This window comes from Lemur catta, chromosome 15 (genome assembly GCF_020740605.2).
Source record: "Lemur catta isolate mLemCat1 chromosome 15, mLemCat1.pri, whole genome shotgun sequence".
Lineage (NCBI taxonomy): Eukaryota > Metazoa > Chordata > Mammalia > Primates > Lemuridae > Lemur > Lemur catta.
In genome coordinates, this window is record NC_059142.1 from 39231460 (window position 1) to 39259287 (window position 27828).

Genomic DNA, 27828 nt, shown 5'->3' on the forward strand with positions numbered 1-27828 from the left:
TGAAGGTTGCTCAACCCCAAGTGCCGCTGATTCAGGGCTTCTTGATCACATATTCACAGAACATCAGGACCAAAAGAGATCTCAGAAATCTAACCCTCCAATCCTCTTATTTTACAAAGGGCATAGGGGAAACTGAGGCCAAAAGAGGTGACCTTACTACAAATGGAAGGGTAGACTGATGCAACCACTTTGGAAACCATTTGGGATTATCTAGTAAAATGGAAGAGTCACATACACTGAGACCCTGAGGTTGCATTCCTAGGTATATACCCCAGAGAACCTCACGCACACACATACCAGGAAACACATTTTAGTTTGTCCTAACAGAACTGTTTGATGTGACCAAAAACTGGACGTCCTTCAACAGCTCAATGGACAGATGGGTTGTGGTATATTCATACAACAGCAAACTTGACCGCAGGGGAAAATGAATGAACTGCAGTTACATGCAACAACATGGATGAATCTCAAAAAACATAATGTTGAGCAAAAGAAAGTGGGACATAAAAGAATAAATATAGTATGATTCAAACAAATACAGTGTAGAGTTAAACAGGCCAAACTAAATTGTATTATTTGGAATGGGTACATGGGTGGGGGGACAGTACAAAGAAAAGCAAGGAAATGATTATCACAAAAGACCAGACAGTGTTTCTTCCATTCAAAACATATTAACTGTGTACCCTCAATGCACCAGGTATTATTCTGGGCACTGGAGAAATAACAGTGAATAAAAGAAGCAAAGATGCTCACCCTTGTCTAGTTTACATTTTATCTGGGGAAACAGGCAACAAACAATCCATAAAATAAATAAAGAAGTTATATAGTGTATCAGAAAGTGGTGCTATGAAACAGAACAGAACAGAGAGAGGGGATCAGGAATTCCTGAATGGGAGGTGGAGGGCTAATAGTTTGCAGTATTTAAGAGGGTGGTCAGGGTGAGCCTCCTTGCAAAGGAGCAATTTGAGCAAATACGTGGAAGAAGGGAGAGGTCGGGTAAGTGGCTGAGGGGAGTATTCCAGGCAGAGGGAACCGTCAGAGCAAACTAAGGAAGGAGCATGTCTAGTGGGTTCTAGTTCAAGGAGCAGTAAGGACGCCTGGAGGCTGGAGCACAGGGATGAGGGGGCTAGCAGCTTCCACGCTGAGTGAAATGGAGAACCATGGCAGGGTTCTGAACAGAGGAGTGACATGCTCTGCCTTGCATTTTTAAAAGGAATCTTATGACTACTGTGTTGAGAAGGAAGGGGGCAACGGTAGACCAAGGAGACACAGTTAGAGGGATATTGCAGTAATCCAGGAGAGAGGCGATGCAAGCTAGCACCAGGGTGCTAACAGGTAACCTGCGGAGGAAGCTGTCCTTGCTGGGGGGGGCGGGCAGGGGCATGGGGGGGAGACCTTGCAGGGAGCCCCCTGCTGGCAATATCTTTCTTGATTTACCCGTTTGATGATCACATGGGTATTCACTTTATAATTATTTATTAAACTGCACATGTATGTTTCATATATATCTCTGTATCTATGTTCTATTTCACAATAAAAGAAAAAATAAAGAGGTAACATGAGGAGCCCACCTATAAATAGCGGAGACAGGCTGGAATCCAATTCCAGTACTCTTTACCCTGGTAATACAACCCAAGGCATGGGTTCCAGCCCGGCTCACCTATATCCTGCTGCTGTGGACAGGGACCCCCTCTCAGCCTCAGTGTTTCTTCTGTGAAACCAGGAAAATACGCCTGGCTTTCTCCCTCAATGGGGTGTGAGGAAGATCAGCTTTAGAAACTGCCAGAAACTACGTGTTATGATTGCCATTTTCTTGTGTTTTAAAAAACACTTTACAGAAATATGTCTAATGTACAATAAACTGCACATATTTAAAGTGTACAGTTTGATGAGTTTGAAGGTAATCTATCCCTCCCTTTCCTACTGCCATGTTTCCGGAGAAACAGCCACTGTTTTACTTTCAGGCAATATAGATTAGTTTGCATTTTCTAGAATTTAATGTCAATGGAATCAAATAGTCGTTTTTGTCTGGCTTCTTTCACTCAGCGTAATTATTTTGAGATTTAGTCATATTATGTATTTATCAATAGTTCATTCCTTTTTATTGCTGAGTAGTATTCCATCATATGGATAAAATACAATTTGTTTATCCACTCATCTGTTGGTGGATATGTTTACAGTTTGGGGCTATTACAAATAAAACTGTTATGAATGTTCACGTACAAGTCTTTTTGTGGACATATGCTTTGATTTCTATTGGGTACATTCCCAGGAGTGGAATGGCTGGGTCATATGATAAGTGCATGTTTAACTTTCTTTTTCCTTTTAACTTTTTAAGAGGCTGCCAAAGTGGTTATATCATTTTACATTCCCACCAGCAGTATATGAGAGTTGCAGTTGCTTAACTGCTTGGCAAACACCTAGTGAAGTCAAGGTCAGTCTTTTTAATTTTAACCATTCTGATGGGTATATAGTGGTATCTTTTGTGGTTTTTAATTTATATTTGACTAATGATGTTAAGGAACGTTATCATGTGCTAATTGGCTATCCCTATATCTTCTTTGTTCAAGTAATTGTTCAAATCTTTGGTTATTTTTTATTTGGGTTATTTCTCTTCTTAAAGAGTTGAAAGATCTCATTGTGTATTTTTTTCTTTTTTAAAAAAAATTTGTTTTGATAGTTGGAGATCCTATCTATCTGTTAGGTAGACAGGATCTCCAGCCTCGTTGTGTATTTTAGATACAAGTTCTTTGTCAGATATATGTTTTGCAAATATTCTATTCCAGTCTGTGGCTTGCCTTTTAATTTTATACTTAACAATGTCTTTTGAAGATCAAAGGATTTCAATCTTATGAAGTCAAATTTATTTTTTTCTTTTTCATGCCTTTTATGCCCTATTATTTCTATCTTTATTTTTTCTTTTAGTTGCATCATTTTACCCCTTACATGTAAGTATTTCTAGTTAATTTTTGTATATGGGGTAGGGTAAGGGTCAAGGTTTTTTGTTTGAGACAGCCTCTCACTTTGTTTCCCAGGCTAGAGTGCAGTGGTGTCATCATAGCTCACAGAACCTCAAACTCCTGGGCTCAGGCGACTCTCCTGCCTCAGTTCCTGATTAGCTGGGATTATAGGTGGATGCCACCACATCTGGCTAAACTTTTAATATTTTGATAAAGATAAGGGTCTCACTATGTTGCTCAGGCTGGTCTTAAACTATTGGCCTCAAGCAATCCTCCTGCCTCAGCCTCCCAAAGTGCTAGAATTACAAGTGTGAGCTACTGTGCTTGGCCTATTTGTTTAGTTTTTTTTTTGTTTGTTTGTTTGTTTTTACATTTGGCTAGTCAATTGTTCCAGCACCATTTGTGGAAAAAATTATCCTTTCCCCACTGAATTTCCTTGGCAGTTTCATTGAACATTGAGCATCAATTGATCATATATGTGCAGATCTATTTTGACTCTCTGTTCTGTTCCATTAATCCATATATCTATCTTTATGCTAATACTATTGCTGCAGTTTTAAAATAAGTCTTGAAATCACAGAGTGTAAGTTGTCCTTTTGTTCTTTTTCAAAATTCTTTTGGCTATTCTAGGTTTTTTCAAATTAGTTTGTTAATTGCTAAAAAAAAACATCTGCTGGGATTTTGATTGGGATTGCATTGAATCTACAGATCTCTTTTCTGAATTAACTCCTGGTTGCTTCAGCAGTGGTCCTCAACTTGCTTGTGAGCCCACCTTAATAACCTAGAACAGGACTGGTTTCACTCCAGTGTACTGGGTTGCTGCTCCTTAAACACCCGGTGAACTTACACACCTTTGCTCATTTCCTTCCCTACTTAGGTCTCCTGGGCACCATCCTGCTTGCCCTCAGCTCAAATCTTATTCCTCCGTGAAGCTCTCTCTAACCCATCCCAGACTCGGACTGAATCATTCACTTGTTTGGGCCTCACACCACCTGTCTTCACCTCCCTCACAGGCACACAGAACTCTGAATTACTACTTAATACACCTTTGAGTAGTCATTACTTGTTCATTCATCTTTCTCCCAGATTCGACAGAACTCTTCCAGGCAAGGACCATATTATTATTATTTATTATTATTTCATTTTTTTAGAGATAGAGGTCTCACTGTTGCCCAGGCTGGAGTGCAGTGGCATGATCATAGCTCACTGTAACCTCAAACTTCTAGGCTTGAGGGATCCTCGCACCTCAACCTCGAGCAGCTAGGACTACAGGCTCCTGTCACCATGCCTGGCTAATTTTTATTTTTTGTAGTGATGAGGTCTCGCTATGTTGCCCTTGCTGGTCTTGAAATCCTGGCCTCAAGGGATCCTCCTGCCTCAGCCTCCCCAAGTGCTGGGAATAACAGGTGTGAACCACTGTGCCTGGTCTGGGACAATATTATTTTTTACTTTATTACTAAAGGCATCTTTTTTTGAATTAAACTTTTTGAGATAATTATAGATTCACATGCAGTTCTAAGAAATACAATACAGACCCCAGTGTACCCTTTACCCAGTTTCCCTCAATAGTAATGTCTTGAAAAGCTTTAGTACAATAACATAACCAGAAAATTGACACTGATACAATCCACCAATATTTCTTGGATTTCCTAGTTTTACATATGTGTGCATGTGTGTAGTTAAGGGCATCGTTTTACTACTTAAACTTTAACAATGACTTATTTTGCTCCAACTATATTCCAGAGAGCTGAATGCTAGAAATATAAGACAAGGTCTGTTTTGAAAGGAACATAGTAAAGGCAGTTATTCGAGCTACTCAGGGTGTTGTGGGAGCCCAGAAGCACCTAGTTCACTATTTTTTGGTGGTGGTAGTGAAGGAATAGGGAAAGATATCAGGATAGGCCTTGGTCGAGGCCTGCTTCTAGCAGCTGCTCAATAAATGTGTTAAATTATGTTGAACCCAACATATTCCATGTCTCATGCAAATCCTCACATCCCTGAGGGTTCTATTTTCACATTCATTTGGCAGGTGGAACATTCGAGGCTCAGAGCCCTTAACCTGCCTCTGGCAGGGTCATGCAGTAAGGATGTGACAGGAGTGAAAACAACCCAAGAATTCTGACTCCAAGCCCAGTGCTCTCTCCCCCTAATGGCAGTGAGTGGGGCACATCCCCGTGCCATGTATGCCTTATCTCTATTTGGAACTTTGCCTCCACCCTCCCCGCTTCCGATTTTCTTGGCTGCCTTGCACAGTAGCTTTTCCACGTGGCAATTCCGGGGAGAGCCGACGGAGCGTGCAACTGCGAACACCAGGGAGCTCGGCCCCCGGCAGGCACCAGCCACGTGCTGATCACTACCCCGACCAGTGAGCCGCGGCACGGGCGCATGCGCACGCCGGGCGGATGTACCAGAGGTCTAGGCGCCGCTGGAGCCAGGGGCGGGACCGGAAGTCACTCTGCGCCTCTCAGTTGCCAAGATACGGAACTTCCGCAAACCAAGGGGAGGTTCTCGAGCTGCTTTTCCTCTATTTCTCTGCTTTCGCGTTTTCAACCCTGGTCACCATGTTGGACCCCGAAGTCGAGGTCTCACGAAGCACCTTTGCCTCTTACATGGCGGAGGGCGAGCGGCTCTATTTGTGTCGGGAATTCTCTAAAGCCGTCCAGAGCTTCAGCAAGGTGAGTCGTGCTCTGAACCTGTTCACCACCCGTCCCCACTTGCGATTACAGTTAACACTGAGGCCCTGATGATGCCTGGGGGACCCTATTGTTTCTATTATTCACTGATTCCTGATTGATACAGCACTGTCACAGATGAGCCCCGTGCTTGGTCATTCCTACCCGTTCCCACTGGCGTTCTCCATTGTCTGCATTAACAGTGACCTCTTCCTCTACTTTTACTTAAATGTTTCGTGATAAACTGGCCTCTTTTCCACAGAGCAGCCTCAATTTCCCATCACTGACCGGGAGATTGTCTGGGAGGTTGCATGTAGAAGCCACGATGTCTCTGGCACAGAGTTGTTTATAAAAGGTGGTCAGTAAGTAACTAACATTATCATAATAACCTTAGTATAAATTGCACCGCCCCACCCTTAGGGGATTGGATACTGTTTGAGGATATCAGGCACACTGCTGAGCGCAGCACAATTCTATGAGGTAGGTACTATTATCACTATATTTTATAAATGAGGAAACTGATAGCGAAGTTGACCAACATGCCCAAGGTCACTGAACTAGCAAGTGGCAGAGGAAGGATTCAAAGTCAGGCACTTAGACTCCCGTGTTGAGTTGCTAACCATCAGACTATACATCCACACAGGTAAACTATAAGATACTCTTATGACAATTTCTTTTGCTACAAATAGCCTGCTTCTTATTCCAAAGGGAGTGATAGGATAGCTTGATAACCAGTCCTGAGACTCCCTCTAAAGTCAAGCTTCTCAACTGCTACTCAGAGTCTTTCGTCCCTTTCAATCACCAACCACACACTAAAACCAGAAATGAGGACCAGATGGGTGAACAATTGAGTTCAGGAGCCCTGCCCCCACTCATTTTCCTCTTGCTGAACCGTCTCCTATCCTGGAGAAGCCCAGGCAGAGAAAAAAGAACACCCCAAGGAAGGTCGCTTTGGATGAGAAGTGGTCTGTTTCCAGGAGAGACAGTAGCTACTTCCTCTTCTTAGAAAAATAGGAAGGTCCTAGAAAGGGGTGGGTTCAGTTTGATACTTCAGGAAGGGACAGTACACCATAGACTGTGGTAATAATCTCTAACAGAAGAAGAGGACATGGGGAATGTGGGACTCACAAAAATCACAATTTCAGTTTTTCTGGCATTTTCACGGTAGTCCCCTGAACTAGTGATTAGTTCTCAATTAGCTACATAAAAAGAGAAGGCTAGTGGAATGCAGCCTTCTTGCAGATTGCATTTTGTCCTAAAATGCATTTTGTCTGTCTTAAGAATGCTTAGCCTTATGAGTGTGTTGTGCAGCCATTTGAGGTTTGTGGTTGAATTTGATGTGTATAAAACATCCTTTGGTTCTATTGCCTGTGTGGATTGGGGGAATCTTAGGCATTGGCAGAAAGTCAGTGTATCCACAGAGTAGCATATTCTTGCATCTCAACCAGTAGCTTCCACAATAGCTGTGATTTGACCTTGTTCAAGATAAGCTGCAGATAATCAAGTTGACTGAGCAAAGATCAGTGTTATGCTGCTTTTGATAAGATCCAGAGCATGTTTGCTGGCCTGAAGAGTCCCCTCGAAACTGCAGGAGGGTCTGGGCTGCCCTTTCCAGTCGAGCTTCTATTTTGTTCTTCATGGTGCCTGTCAACCTGAGTGGTTCCTTTCTCAGGCTCTTCAGCTTCAGAATGGAGACAAGAACTGCCTGGTTGCCCGCTCCAAGTGCTTCCTAAAGATGGGAAACTTGGAGAAATCCCTGAAGGATGCTGAGGCTTCACTCCAGAGTGACCCAACTTTCTGCAAGGTGACTGCATGGGTGGGAGGACTCAATCTTGCTTTCACCACTGTCCTTGCCTGTAGCAGCCTCTGGTTACAAGTACTTGAAGAACTGGCCAGACTGCCTAGTGTTTGATGCCATTTTCTCTCCATAGGTCACTTGCCTAGCTCTCTGCCCGTGTCCCAGCCTTGACCCTCAACCCAAGACCCTTCTGTTCTGCCACACCTGAGTCCTGTAAGGCCTTATCTGTCCACATTGATTTGACTTCCTCTCATTCCAGGGGATTTTACAAAAGGCTGAGACATTGTACACCATGGGAGACTTTGAGTTTGCCTTGGTGTTCTATCATCGAGGCTATAAGCTGCGGCCTGATCGGGAATTCAAAGTTGGAATTCAGAAAGCCCAGGAAGCCATCAACAATTCAGTGGGAAGTGAGTGATCACAGGGTATATATCCTTATCCAGGAAGGCTCTTGGAATCCTTAGGTTTAGAGGAAGGCCTGAGGTGCAGTGGGTGAGCAACCACTACCAGGCCTACAGGGAGTCCTACACTTGGATTTGGCTACTGCTAACACTGTTGAGGATTACAAACTGTCCACTGGGAGGCCCAGTCCCTGATCCACTGTACTGAGTGCTGCAGCACCTGGTTTTCCTAAAGGCCAGGTTAGAATGCCTCTTTCAAGGTAGGCTTACCTTTAGCCTGGTATCATAAGACAGAATGGGGTCCAGCCTTCCCTAGTCCCTGGCTTCCTCCCTCACCACATGTGTTCTAAGGGGCTGGCCTTACCAGTCAGCTCAATGGAAGAGGGAGGAGGGAGGCGGGTGAGAGTTTGCCACTGTGGGCGGCAGAGTGTAGAAATGGCAATGGCACATGAAAGGGAGTGCCTCTGTGCCTAGGGCCTCCCTTTGGAAATCTAGTTGCCATGGTGGTGGGCTAGTTGGGGCTGTCCAGCTCCTGGAAGAGTGTTACCCTCAACAGCCTGCACCATTTGGTTGCTAGGCTGGCTCCGGACCAGCTTTACCACAACCTCCACCATCCCCCTGCCAAAGGCAGCCATTTCCACATCAAAATATGTGATAGGTTGTGCGTGGGGAGCCTGGCCAACCTGAGCTCCAGCTTCTGTCCTTGTAGGTCCTTCTTCAATTAAGCTGGAAAACAAAGGGGACCTTTCCTTCTTAAGCAAGCAGGCTGAGGTAAGGGCCCTGGTTCTGTGGTTGTCCTTCTAAGAGAGGAGGCCATGGGTGCCTGAGAAGCACAGGTCTTAGTGGCCCTCTTGCCTGGGAACTATTAGCTCCTGCCCATCATGGGTAGCCATGGGATTCTGGCCCAGCTCCAGAGAGGTCTTGGGAGTCTAGCTGTTGCCCAACCGGGCATACTCCATGGTTCTCAGCCCACAGAGAGGTCCTGGAGTTGGAGAAATCTGGAATCACAGACTTTGGGGCCACGGCTGGGTACACTGTACACCTTGTTGAAGCTCTGTTGGATGTTGCTCCATTTTCCCAGAATATGAAAGCCCAGCAGAAGCATCCTCCAGTGAAACACATCTCATACCACACCAAGACAGAGTCCAAGCGGAAGGGCTCACTCAAGAGCGAGAAGATTGTCCGCCAGCTTCTGGGGGAGCTCTACGTGGACAAAGAGTATCTGAAGAAGCTCCTATCGGATGAAGGTTTCTGACACTTTGTTGGCATGGGGACTTGGGGCAAAGGAGATCTGGGTGGATGCTCAATGCATGAGCCAGAGGCAGAGCCCGTCATACAATATTAGCTGACACGTACCTATGGACAGGTTTTATTAGCAGTCTTATTTTACAGATGAGGAAACTGAGGCGCAGACCTGTGGAAACTAAGTACACACATAGGGAGGCAATGACATGGCTTGTATTTGAATCCAGGAAGTCTAATTAAAGAGCCAGTGCTCTTAAGCTCTGTGGTACCTTGGGAGGGAACAACAGAGATTTGGGCTCCTTTACCACCATCATCCCTAAAGGTCCCCTGAGCCTTCATCTGTACAGTGGCCAAAGGAATCTGCAGACAGGTGCTCGAATCCAAGGATATTAGTGCTAGAATGTTCTGAAACATCACCTGTTCCAATCTCTTCTTTCTTAGATTAGGAAATAGGGACCCTGAATGGGGAGTAACTTTTCCAAGGTGACAAGCAAGTTAATGGTGGAATCAACACTGGAACCCAGGCCTCCTGACCTCTAGTCCAGTGCTCTTTCTACCACACTGTGCTGCCAGTGACAGGACATAGGACAGAGCCCTAAAATGAATGTCTCACATAAACATGGGGGTGGCAGTACTGCCATTAGCTGATAAGGCTGAGCAGGGGTCACCCTCGAAACAAATGCCTTTTTTCCAGAACTGGCTTCCCAAAGTCACGTGCAGGGTTCCCTGCAGGGCCGTGACAGCGTCACTGCTGGCACATCCCCTGGGTAATAGGCTTGAATGCTTCCTATTCTCCAGAGGACCTGCTGTGGAGGGAAGGGGTGGCTTGAACATTACCCCAGGTGGCCTTGTGGCTTTGCTACCAGCTCTAACCTCTGGCCAGGTAGTGGGAAGGGCTTGGGCACGGACTGTCCTCCAGCTCCTAGCACACACTGGCCCACTTGGCACCTGGGGGATCACTGGGCACTGGCAGCCTGGGCCAGGTTGTACATTTGGACTCAGTCTGCTCTGAGGACACAGCTTAAAATGAGGGAGCCCCAAGGGCTAGAGGCTTCTCAGTGAGCTACCACTGTTCCTTCTAGCTCCTCAGATCTTGCCATGAGGGGCCTGTACCATGGAAGTTCCTGAAAGGGGGCTCTGGCCTCACCCTGGCCTGGATAAGCCCCCTCTGCCACCGCTGCACCCGCTTTCCTCATGGTTTCCGCAGCTCCAGGCAGAGCTCCTCACAGAGGGCCCTGCCGCAGGGCCCGGAGCCAAGAGGAGGTGACTCCCTCAGAGGCCTGTTCTCCTTGGCGCCTCCTCACACCCCTTCCCCACAGACCTGATCAGAGGCACCACGAAGGGCGGCCTGACTGTGGAGGACCTCATCATAACGGGCATCAACTACCTGGACACTCGCAGCGACTTCTGGAGGCAGCAGAAGCCGATCTATGCCAGGGAGCGGGACCGGAAGCTGACACAAGAGAAATGGCTGCGGGACCGCAAACGCAGTCCCTCGCAGACAGCCCATTACATCCTCAAGAGCCTGGAGGACATCGACATGTGTGGGTGGTGTTCTCAGAGGGGCAGGGCAGATGCCTGCAGTCCCTTGCCACGTGGGGAGGGAGCAGTAGTCGCCTGAGCCCCTGGGCTCTCTGACCTGCAGATGGTATCTGGGGGGAGAGGAGTTACGCCATGAGCCAAGGGGAGGCCACCGTCACCTCCACATCACCCCTTTCCTTTCCCAGTGCTGACCAGCGGCAGTGCCAAAGGGAGCCTTCAGAAAGCTGAGAAAGTACTGAAGAAGGTACTGGAATGGAACAAAGAAGAGGTACCCAACAAGGATGAACTGGTTGGAAACTTGTACAGCTGCATAGGGAATGCCCAGATCGAGCTGGGGCAGATGGCGGCAGCCCTGCAGAGCCACAGAAAGGACCTGGAGATCGCCAAGGAATAGTGAGTGCCCTGGGGCAGACCAAGGCCATGGGCCTACAGAGGAGTGGGGCCTGGGGCCCTGTGTGGCCTTTGCCAGGACTACTGGTGGCTTAGCACCCATTTTCTGTCCTGCATGCCTGGGGCAGATTCCTCCAGAGGTAGTGACCACCTGCCTGGGACTGGGGTAGGGAGCAAATCTAGGCTGTTTTGCTTTTTTGCTACAAAGAGGGTAGTGGCTCAAAATTCCAAAAAGCTCCTAATGATCTGTCTCGTGGGGATATTTTTATTCTACATCACCTCAACAATTACGCATCCGCAGACTGCAAGACATGCCAGAGGCTGCTCGCATTGGGAACGGAGCAGTGAGCAAACACAAGGGCCATTTCCCTCATATGTCAAAAAGGGACATAGCTTATCTGCAACTGTGGTAAGTGCCATGGGGGAAAAGTACAGGATCCAGTGCTGTAAGAAATACATTCCAGGAGGACTTGGGTGGACATTGGGGATGCACACGGGAAGGACCTGAGGCAGGAGAGCACCCAGCACTGCCAGGGAAGAGTGGGCGGTGCTGACCAAGAGCAAGGTGCCCAACCCTCGGTCTACCACCGCTGCCCTCCCTGCCTCTGCCTTCTCTCCCCAGCTCCTCCCACAAATCTCCTCCAGAGACACATACTCTTCCTCCATCAACTCTCCTTCCCTTGCTGACAGGCAGGCCTAGGCCCCTCAATGCCGGCAGGTTAAAAACCAAACCCCTTCTGGCCCTCAAGGCCCTCCTATGTCTTCCGCTGCGGTCAGGCTTCCCTGAACACGCCTGTCCCCTGCCCTTTTCACTGATCCAGGCCCCAAATGCCATCCATTCCCAGTTCATTTCTCACCTGCCCCCACCGTGCTAAGCAGGAGTATCACACATTGGCCATTCCAGAAGTAGGAAAAAAACAGCTCTAAAGACAGAGTCATTTTTGCATCCGGGCTCTGCCACTTAGAAGCTACGCAGATTCTATTAAGTCATTCTTTGCCTCAGTTTCTTCATCTCTAATGAAGGTATAATAATACCAACTCAGAGAGACTATCCAGATTAAATAAGATGTGGATCCAACCTTGGATCCAACCATCTCCCATGCACAAATGAGTTAAAAATCTTTACTTCTCACCAGACTGCTCTCCTGAGCCCCAGAGCTCCCTGTCCAGCTGATTGTAAGGCATTTCCATTTGGATGTCCCGCAGCAATCCCAGACTTCTCACGTTCAAGTCAGAATCCCTTATTTTCCATACTTCTTGCTCCAGGATTCCCTATCCCTGTGGATGGCACTGTTGGCCACTCAGTCCCCAAGCCAGAAGCCCAAGAGGCTTCCCAGGTACCTCCTTTCTCTCACTGTTCACGCCCAGCCCCGGCCACGGGTTCTGCCCTCTCCTCCTCTGTCTCGTCCTCTGTCCTATCCGGGCCTTCTGTTTCCCTCCCACAACTCAGTCCCGACCCTCCTCACTTTTTGCCTGTTTCCTGTGACCTGGGCTTCCTGTAGCTCAGCTGGCCCTTCTGTAAAAAACAAATCCCACGGTCAGGATGAAGTTCCAGCACCCTGCTCAACACAGGCTGCTCTTTCTGACTTGATCTGGGCTGTCCTCCCTTGACCTGGCTTTCCTCAGGCCCGGGGGCGTCCTGGGCCCGGCCAGCGCAGAGCTCTGTGCACACACTCCAGCCAGGCAGAGGCTGCCAGCCTGCACTCTGCTCCAGCCAGTCCCCGAACAGCACTGCCTCTCCTTTCCCCAGCGCTGGCTGTGTCAGGTTGCCTCCCACTCATTCTTCAACATTTAGATAAGGAACCCCTTCAGGAAAGCCTGCCTAGTGCCCCAGGGGTGATTTAAAAATCCCTCATGGGCTGGGTGCAGTGGCTCATGCCTGTAATCCTAGCACTTTGGAAGACCAAGGCAGGAGGATCGCTTGAGCCCAGGAGTTCTAGACCAGCCTGAGCAAGAGCGAGACCCCATCTCTACAAAAAATAGAAAAATTAGCCCAGGCGTGGTTGTGCACACCTGTACTCCCAGCTACTCGGGAGGCTGAGGCAGGAGGATCCTTGAGCCCAGGAGTTTGAGGTTGCTATGAGCTAGGATGACACCACTGTGCTCTAGGCGGGGCAACACAGTGAGACCCTGTTTCCAATAAAAAGAGAAAAGAAGTCCCTTCCCCGTGCCCCTTCTCCACAGGTACCCTGTGTGTCCCGTTACACTTTGGACTTCGAAAGGGCTATGTTGTATTCCCAGCACCTGCCATATTATGGGCACGTAATAAATGAATGCAAAGTGACTGAATAAGTAAACAGGTGTTCCTTAGCAATGTTAGCTTCTTTTTAACTTCTACAAAAGGGCCTCACTCAGGCAAAGCTCCACACTTACCTGTGAGTCCTGAGTACCCTGTACTCCCTCATTTTAATCAACCACTTGCTGGGCTAAGTAGCTCCTCCAACGCCTCCAGCCCTCATTTATTTCTCTGAATACTCTATACAGGATTTGATTGCATGCTTTCTCATTGCTATTGTGATTTCTTTCCTTTTTTTTTTTTCTGGAGAGACGGGGTCTTCCTATGTTGCCCAGGCTGTTCTTGAACTCCTAGCCTCAAGCGTTACTCCTGCCTTGGCTTCCCAAAGTGCTGGGATTACAGGCGTGAGCAACTATTGTGATTTCTTAGTACGTATTATTATGACTAAATCAACACATTAACAACAAAGAACAAAAAAGATAAGGCAAACAAACAAAAAAACCCCCAAAAAACTAAATTAACATGTTACAGCACTGGATTCATTCCCCTCACCATAACAGAGCACCCACTCTAGCAGGGGGGAATGACTCATAGATGCTATGGGAGCAGCAGGTGCAAAGTGTGGCCCAGGGCCCAGGGAGAGAGGCAGGCAGGAGCACGGCACTGGCTCAGAGAGGACAGCAGGGTCAGGGTGGCAAGGTGGACAAGAGGGAGGGAACGGCATCCTGGCAGAGAGATGTGGCAGGGGTGGAGGATGCAGGGCACTGTAGGTGGCGGGGCAGGGCTGGGAGGCCTCAGGCACTGAGGCTGGGTAAGGAGTTTATTTGTTCTCCAGCACTGCTCCGCCTTGGTCAGAGCAAAACTTGGAAGTCCCCACCCACCTTCCTGCATACTTCCCTGGGATCTTGTTGGAATGTGTCTTTCTGGCCCCTTCCAGTGTATTTACCTGCATAGTTATGTACACATACACACGGAGGGTTTTATAAACAAAAGCAGTTTGTTGTCACGCTTTTTTAAAAAAGAGCATATGGCTTGGAAGGGGTCTCATTCTTTGAATGACTTTGCAGAAAGGCATTTCACCACACTCAGTGACGTATTTAACTACCTCTCTGTGGGCAGACACTTAAGTTGTCCCACTTTCGCCGGTACAGACAATGCTCGCGTGAAGCTCTGCAGCTATTTGTGAGTGTTGCTGTGGGATATGACGAAGGACCTTAGGTAGAGGAATGGCTTGGTCGGATTTGCATTTTGAAAGATAGGCCTGGCACCAGTGGGGAGGGTGGCGCAGAGGACCACACTCCACGGAGGCCGTGCTACGGAGGGGTGAAGCAGGGCAAGGGTGGCGGCCCCCACTGGGTTTCAGTGGAGCTGGGGGCAGAGCCTTGCTTGGGAAAGGGGGGAGGGAGAGGGGGTGCTGTTTGGAGGGGAGCTAGGACTGGGGAGCAAGTTACTGTTTGTTTCATTTTTTGTGGGGAGGTATTTTTTTTCTTTTCTTTCTTTCTTTCTTTTTTTTTTTTTATTAAAAGCCAGTCAAATTTAGCAGTGGGTGGTTGAATACCAACTTTAATGACACTAATGTTGATAAGTTCTGATAACCCACTACCATCAGACCAGCTGGGGAGGTATTTTTTAACAGAGAAATCAGAACGTTCATATGGTGACTGTAAAGAACTGAAGTAGGGGGAACAATTGTCTTTCTTTCTTTCTTTTTTTTTTTTAAGAGACAGGATCCGGCTCCGTCACCCAGGCTGGAGTGCAGTGGCACCATCATACGTCACTGCAGCCTGGAGCTCCTGGGCTCAAGCAATCCTCCTGCCTTGGTCTTCTGAGTAGCTAGGACTACAGCCATGCGCCACCATGCCCAGCAATTTTTTAAAATTTTTTGTAGAGACAGGATCTCACTATGTTGCCCAGGCTGGTCTCAAACTCCTGGCTTCAAGTGATCTTCCTGCCCAGGCCTCCCAAAGTGCTGGAATTACAGGCATGAGCTACCACACCCATCCACAGTTGTCTTTCTTTATGGAAATACCTTAATTTTTTTTTTGATGACACATGAGTACCATGAAAAATTAAAATTATACAAATATAATTGAAAGTGTCCCACATAATTTCATTTTCTCTGGGTGATCATTGTTAATAGTTAGACTTATATTCTCTACTTCCTTAAAAATGCTTACAGTTTTTGTTGGCTTAAAATGACACACATTTCTTCTTTTATAGTTCTGGATGTTAGAAGTCTGAAATCATTTTCACTGGACTAAATCAAGGTGTTTGTAGGGCTGTACTGCCCCCCAGAGGCTCGAGGGGACAATTTGTTCCCTTGCCTTTTCCAGCATCTAGAGCTGCATTCACTGCACTCCTTGCTCGTGGTTCCTTTCTCATCTTCAAAGCCAGGAGCATAGCATCTTGCTTCAGGCCCACATATATAATTTTTAACACAGTTGAGACAATATATTAATACATACTATACTCTCTTATAATTTGACTTTTTAACTTAACATATCATAGATTTTTTTTCACACGTAAAAATTGCCATTGCTTGGGCACTGATAACATTTAGATTATTTCCAATGTTTATTGTTATAAACTGCCCTTTAATGACCATTCTTTTTAAATTATCTTCTTTTTCTTTTTTTTTGAGACCGAGTCTCCCTCTGTTGCCTGGGCTAGAGTGCCGTGGCATCAGCCTAGCTCACAGCAACCTCAAACTCCTGGGCTCCAGTGATCCTCCTGCCTCAGCCTCCTGAGTAGCTGGGACTACAGGCATGCGCCACCATGCCTGATTAATTTTTTCTACATATTTTTAGTTGTCCAGCTAATTTCTTTCTATTTTTAGTAGAGACGGGGTTGCGCTGTTGCTGAGGCTGGTCTTGAACTCCTGAGCTCAAGCGATCCTCCCACCTCGGCCTCCCAGTGTGCTAGGATTACAGGCGTGAGCCACCGTGCCTGGCCTCGAATTATCTTCTTAAAGTAAATTCCTAGAAGGGGAATTGATGAATCAAAGAAACTTCTTGATTTTGCTGGCAAATTAATAAACTTCTCTTTCCTTCTCCTCATAAATAAATAAATTAAATAAACAAATAAATAGGTAAATAAACAAATAAGCAAGCATCTTTTTGAGCTGTTGACTGATTAGCCTCCAGAAAGGGCAGGAGAGGGCCTGTGGGCCATAGGCTTGCCAGCCTAGGAATCACTCCTCCAACTGGAACCCTGAGACCAGGGTCCCTGCTTTGCTTTCTTTTCTATTAATATTTCCACAGTGCCTAGAACGTTCGATTTCTAGTGAATTGGCTTGTTTTCCTTCTTCCCCACAGTGACCTTCCTGATGCAAAATCAAGAGCCCTTGACAACATTGGCAGGGTTTTTGCCAGAGTTGGGAAATTCCAGCAAGCCATTGACACGTGAGTGACCAAGAACTGCCCCTCTGGGGGCTAGATGTCCCAACTTCACCCTGGAATCTCAGCCTGGGGCCAGATTGCCAGGCAAAGAGGTATTAGAACACCTGGTTTTGGCTTATGGTTCTGCTAGGTGACCATTGGCAAGTCACTTAGCTTGTTTTTTTTTAATGTGATGGGATCTTGCTATATTGCCCAGGCTGGTCTTGAACTCTTGGGCTCAAGCAATCCTGCTGCCTTAGCCTTCCATGTAACTGGGAGTAGAGGCACTGCGCCCAGCTTGGCAAGCCACATTCTAAACTCTGGGGCTCATCAGATAAATGAATTATTGGAATGGAATCAGCATTTTTCAAAATGTCCTAGCGATAAGAATCACCTGTAGTACTTGTTGGGCATATGAGTTATGGGCCTCTCCCCTAGAAATTCTTACTCTACAGTTGTCAGTTGGAACTCATGAAACCATTTTTTTTTTTTTTGAGACAGTCTCGATCTGTTGCCTGGGCTAGAGTGCCATGGCGTCAGCCTAACTCACGGAAACCTCAAACTCCTGGGCTCAGGCAATCCTTCTGCCTCAGCCTCCTGAGTAGCTGGGACTACAGGCATGCGCCACCATGCCCAGCTAGTTTTTTTCTATATATTTTTAGTTGTCCATCTAATTTCTGTCTATTTTTAGTAGAGACGGGGGTCTTGCTCTTGCCCAGGCTGGTCTTGAACTCCTGAGCTCAAGCGATCCTCCCACCTCAGTCCCCAAGAGTGCTAGGATTACAGGTGTGAGCCACCGCGCCTGGCCTCATGAAACCATTTTTAACAGCACTCCAGGTGATTCTTGCCTTTGGTCAAGTTCAGGTACTGGTGGACCAGTTGACCTCTGAGACCTCTTTTTGAGGCTACTCTGTGACTCTTTATGGTTGTGTGGGGACATTGGGAACAGTGTCTGAGCTCTTCAGATGGCCCAGCTGCCAGACTTCTGATGTCTGACTCTGGGGCTAGTTATCTCCTCAGCCCCAACAAGACTTGGAGGAGACCCAGGCCTGGCGGCCAGCCCACACCGGAAGAGCCAGCTCGTTGGGTCCCCTCACTTAGCATGGAGAGCCATTGTCCTTCATGCTCTCATTGCTTTATCAAAATAGACTTGTTCACCAGCAGCCTCCTGCTCTACATAATTTGGATTCCTGAGTGGCCTCTGGTGTCTATATGCTGAAAGACAGAGAAGTATGAAAGTTCACCCACCTATTACTATCTTTCTGTAATAAACTGCTTTATAATAAATATGTTCTTATTGAAATATTAATTCAGAAAATACAGAAAAGAAGAAAAAATTATTCAGTCCCACCAACCCAAAGGTAAGCACTAATTCTAATACTGTTCTTTTATTGATATTTTGTCTTTTAATTCCAATGTTTTTAATGTTGATTTTCCCATATATACTTTTTTTTTTTTTTTTTGAGACAGAGTCTCGCTCTGTTGCCTGGGCTAGAGTGCCATGGCAATCAGCCTCACTCACAGCAACCTCAAACTCCTGGGCTCAAGTGATCCTCCTGCCTCAGCCTCCCGAGTAACTGGGACTACAGGCATGTGCCACCATGCCTGGCTAATTTTTCTGTATGTATTTTTAGCTGTCCATATAATTTCTTTCTATTTTTAGTAGAGACGGGGTCTTGCTCCTGCTCAGGCTGGTCTCGAACTCCCAAGCTCAAACAATCTGCCCGCCTTGGCCTCCCAGAGTGCCAGGACTACAGGCATGATTCCCACATATACTTAATAATTTTCTTAAACATTATTTTTATGTTATTTCAAGTGCTATTTTTAAACATTATTTTCAACTGTTGTATCAAATTCGATATCCCATAGGCCGGGCGTGGTAACTCACTCCTATAATACTTAGCACTCTCGGAGGCCGAGGCAGGAAGATCACTTGAGCTCAGGGTTTCGAGACCAGCCTGAGCAAGAGGGAGACCCCATCTCTACTAAAAATAGAACAAGTTAGCCAGGCATGGTGGCACCTGCCTGTAGTCCCAGCTACTTGGGAAGCTGATGCAGGAGGATCCCTTGAGCCCAGGAGTTTGAGGTTGCTGTTAGCTAGGCTGATGCCACGGCGCTTTAGCCTAGGTGACAGAGCGAGACTCTGTCTCAAAAGAAAAAAAAAAAAACCAACAAAAATAAAATAAAATAATTCACTATCCCATAGATGTCACCAAAATAACTTTAGTAGTTTTAAAATATGTTAATGATTATTAACTCCACCCATGTATCTAAAAGAACAGGCCGGGCTTGGTGGCTCACGCCTGTGATCCTAACATTTTGGGAGGCTAAGGTGGGAGGATTGCTCGAGGCCAAGAGTTCAAGACCAGCCTGGACAATATCGAGACCCTATTTCTGCAAAAAATAGAAAAATTAGTTTGGCATGGTGGCAAGCACCTGTAGTCTCAGCTACTTTAGAGGGTTGAGGCAGTAGAATCACTTGAGCTGAGGAATTTGAGATTGCAGTCAGCTGTGATGATACCACTGCATTCTACCCAGGGCAATAGAGTGAGACATTGATTGTCTCAAAAAAAAAAAAAAAAAAAAAGAACTGGTAGTTGTAGAACAAGTTTTATTCTGCCACCCAGCAGGAAGCCTTGGCCTCCTGTGGCACTGTGCACAGTTTGAGGTGAAGACACTTATCCTGGTTCTTCCTTTTCCCAGGTGGGAAGAGAAGATCCCTCTGGCAAAAACCACCCTTGAGAAGACCTGGCTGTTCCATGAGATTGGCCGCTGCTACTTGGAGCTGGACCAGGCCTGGCAGGCCCAGAATTATGGTGAGAAGTCCCAGCAGTGCGCCGAGGAGGAAGGGGACATTGAGTGGCAGTTGAACGCCAGCGTTCTGGTGGCTCAGGCACAAGGTATGTGCTCAGAGACGACCACCCTACATTTCACAGCCTTCAGGCCCAGTTGCCATCCCCGGGGTCGGAATCCTGTGGGCTGAGTTTACCATCCCAGTGTTTCCCTGCCCCTCAGATTAATTCTGAGAGTTGGGATAAGTCATTCCATTCTGGCCAGCACGCGGTAAGTGCCTCCTTTCAGCAAAGCCTGGCTACCCCTGCCCTTGAGCTCAGCTGCAGAACAGCACGGCATGGTGTCATCCTTAAAATAGTGCCCATGTATCCATGTATGGGGCCACTTCCTCCTGCCTTGTACTTCTTACACAAGCATTCCTTTTTTTTTTTTTTGAGACAGCGTCTCGCTCTGTTGCCCGAGCCAGAGTGCTGTGGGGTCAGCCTAGCTCACAGCAACCTCAAACTCCTGGGTTCAAGCGATCCTCCTGCACCAGCCTCCCGAGTAGCTGGGACTATAGGTGCTCACCACCATGCCTGGCTAATTTTTTCTGTTTTTAGTAGAGGTGGAGTCTCGCTCTTGCTCAGGCTGGTCTTGAACTCCTGAGCTCAAGCAATCCTGCGTCCTCAGCCTCCTGAGAAGCTGGGACTGCAGGCACACAACACCATGCCTGGCTAAGTTCTTTGAAATTTTTTTTGTAGAGATGGGGTCTCACTATTGCCCAGGTTGATCTCAAACTGCTGGGCTTAAGTGATCCCACCACAGCTACCCAGAGTGCTAGGATTCCAGGTGTGAGTGAAGCTCCTTTAAAGGGCACAATTCAATCAGTCAATCAATCAATCACTCCACTCCCAGCACCAGCTGGTGCTAACTGGCTGGGTGACCCTGGGGTGGGAGCTGGACTCGAGAGAGCTGGGGTTCCAGCAGCTGGCCTACGGGTCATGTCCAAACCTCCACGTTTTGTTTGATCTGCACAGTGTTTTTGAAAGATTTGAATGACTGTTTAAAAAATATGAATTTCTTCTTCTGGAATAATCGAAAGATGGGGCAAGATGGGGTTGTCTCCTCTGCCCTGGAGACGGACGATGTGTGTGCTGGCTCACACCACAGGTCCCTTTCCCTCACTGACACCTTCGAATGGCCTGACATCCAAGGCTCCGGTCCTCAGTGGTGAGACGGCCCAGGAAAGTGACGGAAAGGAGGGTGCCGAGCAGCTTAGTGACGCTGCCGGGGCCGGGGGCTGACTCCAGCTCACACTAGCTGCTAACGCACATGGGGCACGGCCGGGCAGGCCGGCAGCTCTGTCGAGCAACACACAATCTACGTTTGACGTGCCTTCTCCACTTGCCCTGCAGTGAAGCTGAGAGACTTCGAGTCGGCTGTGAACAACTTTGAGAAGGCCCTGGAGAGGGCGAAGCTTGTCCACAACAGCGAGGCGCAGCAGGCCATCATCAGTGTGAGCCTTGTCACCCCCTGGGCCCTGGGTGTGGGGACGGGGCTCGGGTGGCTGGGCCCTCAGCCCCCCCTCCACCTCAGGTGGCCGCTCCACTGCCACTTATTCCCCACCAACTGCAGGACACACTCCGTGCAGGGCAATGGCCATCAGTTTGCATAGTGACCCAGTACATGTCGTTTTATTTGAAGCAAACAAAAACCAGAAACAAAAGTTTAAAAAAGACCACATTTACCATGGTACTATGTACCATGCATGCTGATATTTTCTATTGTATTCTATTTTCTTTACCATTTTCTTTTATTTAGTGCTAGTTCAGACCTTCTAAACTGATTTTAGGACTTGCAATTTGAAAAATACTACCTTTCCCAGGAGACTACAGGACATACAGTGTGATTTCCTCGTTCTCTTGCTCACACCCTGTGTTGGTTCCTGGGTGTCTCTGTTCTTGGCTTTTTCGGGCCGGGGCTGGGAAGGCCTCTGGTAACCTCTCCCCCATGGGCGCCCCCAACCTTCCTGCTGGTGAGTGACCAGCCCCCACCACCTTGCATGCCAGCTCCAGCCAGCGTCCTGCCTTTTCCTGAACAGGCTTTCTTATGCCTCAGCATATGCTGTCATCTCTGCCTAGAATATTCTAAACTCTCCCTTCCCATCTCCTTGACCTGGCTAACTCCCACTCAACCTTTAGGTTTCAGCTTAGAAGTCCCATCTTTCCAGAAAACCTTCTGTAACTCCTCAGTCTGGGTGAGGTGCCCATCCCTCCTGGCTGCCACAGCCGCCACGGGTGCCCCCACAGCATCCACGTGGCCCACTTGTAAGTGCCTAGACCCATACTGCTTAGTGAGGCAGCTGTTAGCCACACGTGGCTATTGAAAGTTAATTAAGGCTGGGCGCGGTGGCTCCCGCCTGTAATCCTAGCTCTCTGGGAGGCTGAGGCGGGAGGATCTCTTGAGGTCAGGAGTTCGAGACCAGCCTGAGCAAGAGCGAGATCCCTGTCTCTACTAAAAATAGAAAGAAATTATATGGACAGCTAAAAATATATATATAAAAAAATTAGCCAGGTGTGGCGCATGCCTGTAGTCCCAGCTACTCGGGAGGCTGAGGCAGGAGGATCGCTTGAGCCCCAGAGTTTGAGGTTGCTGTGAGTTAGGCTGATGCCACAGCACTCCAGCCCGGGCAACAGAGCGAGACTCTGTCTCAGTAAGTAAGTAAGTAAGTAAGTAAGTAAGTAAATAAATAAATAAATAAATAAATAAATAAATAAATACAGTTAATTAAAAGTAAATAAAACGCAAAAGTCAATTTCTCAGTCACACTAGCTACATTTCAAATCGTCAATAGCCACATATACCCCTTGGGTGCTACATAGTACAGATCTAGAATATTCCCATTGTCACAGAAATCTCTGTTGGACAGTGCTGGCCTAGACTGTGCCAGGAGTCAGAGACCAAAGGTGAAGCCCAAGGCAAACTTGGAAGTGCTTTGGGCTCCGTCACCCACACCACTTCCAGAGCCACTTCAGGCAGGTACACAGGCTCGGGAGAGGCCGCATGGCGACCTCACAGGCACATGAGCAGTTGGAGAGGAATCTCCTAACCATCCCACCTCCCACTGCCAACCAGGCTGCTGTCCCTAAGCTGTTGCCACATTGAAATTCCAAACCACCACTGGCACATGGCTGAACCTCCGTAAGCATCTGCCAGAATGAATTCCATGGGTCCTCTGTCCTTGGGGAGCTTGTGCCATGGTTGAGAGTGGCCAGATTGCACAACTCATGGGCAGCACCAGAGGCATGGCCTCCCTCAGGAACCAGACTGGAGATGCAGCAGGTACTTGGGAGAGGGAGCAGGGACCCTGGGAAGTGACACCTGAGGATGGTCCCAGCTGGAGGTGGGCCTCATGCCAGGCCCTGCAGGACAGGACAGCAGGGTTTGTCCAGGCTGAGAAGGGGCAAGAACACTGAAGATGTGGGAGGCTGTGGGCACCAAGGGCCCATGGCAGGCAGAAGAGTGACCCTGAGCCTGGGTTCAAGGGTCAGTGGGGTTCACGATGGCAGGGGGTTGGGGTTACAGGACCCCAGAGAGTGGGTGCACCAGCCTGGACTTGAAGGGCTGTAGATGGCAGGCAAGCAGCCTACACCTTTGGTCTTTTGGGAGGGAAGTTCATGGGGAGCTGTTTGCAAGGACCATGGTGAAGCTGACACTTCCTTGTTGTGGTGGAGAAATCACACCCAAGAGACCCCAGAAGGCACAGTCCCCAGGCAGCTTAGGCCCATCACATTGCTGTCCTCTTCCTTCTGTGGAGGGGACATGGCTCCTGATGTGTCTACCCTGCCCTTAGCTTAGGCCTCCAGAGGAAGAGCTCCCACCTTCACTAAAGCCCTGCCACGTGCCGCATGACTTACATATCTGGTCTCCCATTTAGTTCTCTTCCATGTGATCACCCTGCAAATAGACAGCGTGGCGATTCAATTCAGTAAATATTTACTGAGCGTGAGTGGGCTCTGGGCTCTGAAGCCCGAAGGTATATGACCATGGCCTGGCCCCGAAGAAGCTTGGTGTCAACAGGAAGATTAAAACAACAGCACAAACCCTAGTTCCTGACCAGTACCATAAAGGACCAGGGCAATTCAGAGTGACAGAGATCCATTTGGGAGGCAGGGCTGGAGGTTTTCCCAGGAAGGAGGGTTTGAGGTTGCCTTGCATGCTGGGCAGCCAATGAAGGGTTAAGAGGCAGAGAGAAGGTGCCTGTTGGCCCTCAGTGACTCCTCATGGGACCAGGTCCCTGACATCTCATGCTCCTGGACTGGCATGTCCAGGCAGGAGGGCGCACGGGGGGCAGACCAACACTGCGAGGGAGAGCGAGCGTCCAGGCCCAGGGCTGCTCAGTACACACTTCTGAGTGCTGCTGGGCTCTGCCCGGTGCTCGCCCCTTGGCTGCTGTGAGCATGGGGCAGAACCTGCCCTCAAGGTGCCTGCAGGCTTGGCCCAGGCCCCTGTGGAGCAGGAACTCGAGTTGGAGAAACTGCAAATACCTTTGAAGTCCCTTTTGAAGACATACCATGCCCCCTAGCCTGTCCCCTCGGTGTATTTCTGGGTCCCTTCCTCAGCTTGCTGCCTTGCTTAGGGGCCTGGATTTTCTTTTTGCATTGACTGAAGTCAAAAGCCATTTTAGGTAGAAATTTGTACACAGCCACGAGTCCCAAATATATGCTTAAGCCCAAGAGAAATGACTTTGAACTTGCAGAGTGTATCTCTCATACCACTTGCTGTGGATAATTCCCGGTATTGAGTAACCTGAGGGAAGGCGTCTTCAGAGGAGCCAGAAGGAAGCTGAGGGTGGCAGGGTTACCCCAGAGCCCGGCCTTCTGGGACTGGGGCTTGGGTGAGGAAAGGAAAAGGTGCAAACAAGGTCATGAGCTCACCATGCCCTCTACCATCCACAGGCCTTGGACGATGCCAATAAGGGCATCATCGAAGAACTGAAGAAAACCAACTACAGGGACTCCATCAAAGAAAAGAAAGAGAAAGGTGAGTTCCTGGAACCGTGAAGAAGGCAGCTTGAGCATTCTCCCTCTGCATTCTCTTCCTTCGGGCCTAGCCACATGTCCCAGCAGCTCCCTGAGTCTGGGGGCTTGCTGCACATTCTGATTTCAGTGCCACCAGCAGCCCCGGCCTGTCCCTGGGGCAGGAGAGGGTTCAGCTCACCGCAGGCTGGGCTGTTGGCCCTGAGAGCCCATTTATCTATTTCTTCCATTATTTCACCAAGTACTTGCTGAGCACTTGTCATGTGCCAGGAGAGGGTTAGATTCTGGGGTGACAGAGGCCCATGCACAGCTGCGGGGCCAGGCAGACCAGTGGAGCTGGCAGCTGCCTGGCTCCTGCTTGCAGGTGCTGCCCTGAGAGCGCACACGGCAGGCACCTCTGGGGACGTAGGTGAGGCTGCGACAAGGAGGAATCATCTACCTCTGGCTCCAAAAGATGCCCAGGAGTTTTCCAGGACAGAGGTGGAAGAGGAAGGGAATTTCCAGTAGGAAGAGCAGGAACAAAGTCACAGAGGCAGAGTGACAGCCACTACACTTCTGGGGCTGTCAACTGCATGCCAGGCACTGGGCACCTGACACGAATTACCTTGCTGGCTCTCTCCACCCTGGGAGGCAAGGACTGTTTGGGGGAAAGGGGCTGAGTGAGGTGAGCCACCTGCCGCGGCCCCACAGCTAGGAAGGGGTGACTCAAAGCCTGACTCTCCCCTGCCACGTGGCAGTGCTCTTGCACCAGCAGTGGGAAGGGCAGGTGCCAGAGGGGCACCAGGTTGAGCCGAGGTGCAGAGGCTGCCTAACAGCTGGCGATCCGGCCTTGTCACGTTCTTTCTCCCAAGGCCTCCAGGGAGTAGAGAGGCCTTTGGCCCCCTGCCCTCAGGCTCTCCTCGCCTGCTGGGGAAGGAGTGAGGGAAGGAGAAGCAGAAGGTGGCCCAGAGCCAGGCTCCTGGGGTCAGCAGGCCTAGAGGAGCGCGGTGACAAGAGCAGTAGTTGTTGGTGTGCCTGTGATCCCAGCTACTAAAAAAATTACAAAGAAAAAAAGCAGTAGCTGATCGCCATTCATGCCTCCTGTGGGCCAGGCATTCTTCTAAAGGCTGACTGATCCTTCCGAGAACACTATGAAAGAAGTATTGTTTGCATGATTTTACGGATGAGGACATGGAGGCAGGGGGTGACAGTTGCACACTGGTTTTGTCTTGGGCAGTACGGCTCTAGAACCCATGCTTCTGCCATGGTGCCACACTGTTCCTGGTGACGAAGACAGCCTCTGCCCCTCCCCGCCAGGTGGTGCCTTCACTCCAGGCAGATTGCAGCCAAGGGGAGCCAGGGCTGGGGGTCCAGGAGGATGGAGCCTGGTGCAGATTCCTGGCTGCAGCCCCCCAGGGTCCAAGGCTGAAGCCCTCTCTGGTCCAGGCCCCGCAGCGGGAGGTTTCTGGGCACCTGAGCAGCCAGATGACAGCCCTTTATTATGCAGCACCTGCCATGTGGTGGCCAAACTCCTCAGATAGGGGCTCTGTCTCTGCCCCCACATACCCTGGGAGCTGCTCTGAGGAGCCAAAGGAGAGGCAGGTGTGGAGAGAGACAGCAGGGAAGCAGATGCTCCATGTAGCCCGCCCTGGCGGCCCTCCCCTCGCCAGGCTGTGTCCTCCCCAAATCCCATCCGGAAGGCTCTGCGCCGGTGGAGCTGCCGGCACTTCCCTCTCAGAACAGCAGGTGGCAGCATCGCACGTGTGTTCACCTCCGACGGGCCGGGAAGCCTGAGACCCGACAGCCTGGGCAGGCGCCTTGTCGTACACACCAGCGCCTTCCAGGAAGAGAATGAGGGAGACGCAAGCGGGATGTGTCACTTATCTCTGTAACTGTTAAAAAGAAGGAGTGAGGACACCCCAGCTGTAAGACAGCTATCCACCCGAACTTCCTGCTGGCAGCCTGCTCATACTTTGATAGGAACAGACAATGAATGTGCTTCCCAGGGACAAAGAAAAAGTGGCAGAATGAGGGTGCTGGAGAAAAGAGCCCGCTGTCGTTTCCCGGCACCGGTACTATTTATTGTAGAGAAAAGAGAATGTGCTCTGGGGCAGACTGTCCTAGGTTCAAATTCTGGCTCTGCCATTTACTTACATGCGGTTGCTGTTCCAGCGCTCTCACATCAATGACAGTTTCACCACGGCTGGGTGGTACAATCTCTACAGCACCTCGTGCTGCCCAGAGCTGGGCTGGCACCCAGTACATGATGGTTCCCTTCCTCTCCTTCTGGAAAGGTGTGCTGCCAGCACCAATTTAAAGAGCTTGTGAAAATAGTCGTTCTCAGGGCCTTACTCTCATCGGCCTCTCAGAAGCACAGGCATGCACAGGGGTGAACTTTCATCTTCTCCCCTTTCTCTTGTTTTTCAGAAGAGGCTGCTTCATTGTATGAAGATAAAACAATAATGGCAAAGAAGGAAAAGAGCAGAGTGAGAGGCGAGTCTGAGAAGGTGATGAAGGAGTGGGAAAGGGAGCAGATTGACAGCGACAAAGAGACAGATGAGGATGAGGCGTTTACGGAGGCCCTGGAGAGCACAGCAAGTGCTCAGCACAGAGTGGAAGCAGGAAAAGCCAGAAGAGGTTCGGGAGAAGTCGCCAAGGGCGTGTCAGAGTTGGGCACAAGAAGATTAGGAGACGACGCAGGCAGGACACTACCAGAAGTGGGCAGGAGAGGATCCAGAGAAATTTACAGGCGGCCTTCTGGAGAATTAAGCCAAAGACTCTCAGGAGAATTAAGTAGAAGCGAATCAGAAGGCCTAAAGAAACTTCCAGAAGTAGGCAGTAAAGAGTTGGAAGAACAGGGAAAAACAGAATTGGGAGAAAAAAGAGAAACGAAAAAACCAGAAAATGCTGAAAATTAAAAAACAGAAAAGGAACACGAACGAAGCCATGGTCAGTAGCCATTAGGATCAGGAGGCTGGTGTTCAGAGGGGTCTTGGGATCTTACTAAACTGGACTTTCAAGATGAGATTTGTCTTTAATAGGAAAAATAGGGGACTGGGTCCCACAGGTCACCTCTGCCTCTTTCTGTCATTATTTTACCACTAAATAGATATCTTTCACTCCTACAAACCCAAAGTCTACCATTTTGCCTCCTCACCCCCACCCATTCTCAGAATAGCCTCAAGGAAGAAATGAGAAAAGTGCTAAGAAGAAAGGATTTCGGGAAGGTGAAGAAACAGGCCGCTCCAGGGAACCCAGCAAGGTTAAAGGGAGGAGGCGAGAGGCCGGGGAGTTGGGGTGTGTCTGCCCAGCATGGGCCATTGGTGGTTGTGCTGAGGCCTATGGCGTGTGGGACACCCTGGGAAGCTTTGTGGAAGAAACAGTGGTGGGACAACAGCGGGAAGGCCTCAGCTCTCA

The 27828-nt window shown here is 48.9% G+C and overlaps 1 protein-coding gene across 2 annotated transcripts; it reads left to right on the plus strand.

Moving 5' to 3' along the window:
* Positions 1–5410: 5410 nt before the first annotated feature.
* ODAD4 (outer dynein arm docking complex subunit 4) lies at positions 5411–27482 on the plus strand. Of its 2 annotated transcripts, XM_045526535.1 has the most exons (12): positions 5411–5635; positions 7305–7436; positions 7690–7840; positions 8541–8602; positions 8913–9078; positions 10396–10620; positions 10804–11011; positions 16559–16645; positions 19325–19521; positions 20809–20909; positions 24352–24436; positions 26839–27482. In XM_045526535.1, exons 1-12 carry the CDS (start codon positions 5522–5524, stop codon positions 27327–27329), a joined length of 2019 nt encoding a protein of 672 aa, XP_045382491.1. In that variant the 5' UTR covers positions 5411–5521; the 3' UTR covers positions 27330–27482. The 2 variants fall into 2 exon arrangements, with proteins under 2 accessions (XP_045382491.1, XP_045382492.1); XM_045526536.1 differs by lacking the exons at positions 5411–5635; positions 8541–8602 and having other exon boundaries at positions 7317–7436.
* Positions 27483–27828: the final 346 nt, after the last annotated feature.

What these genes read in the sequence shown, in the direction of transcription:
- ODAD4 (XM_045526535.1), top strand. Translation starts at nt 5,522, where the DNA reads ATGTTGGACCCCGAAGTCGAGGTCTCACGAAGCACCTTTGCCTCTTAC. An exon ending in GTGACCCAACTTTCTGCAAG is followed by an intron (nt 7,437 to 7,689) that starts GTGACTGCATGG and finishes CTCTCATTCCAG; the next exon opens with GGGATTTTACAAAAGGCTGA. An exon ending in CTGGAGATCGCCAAGGAATA is followed by an intron (nt 11,012 to 16,558) that starts GTGAGTGCCCTG and finishes TCTTCCCCACAG; the next exon opens with TGACCTTCCTGATGCAAAAT.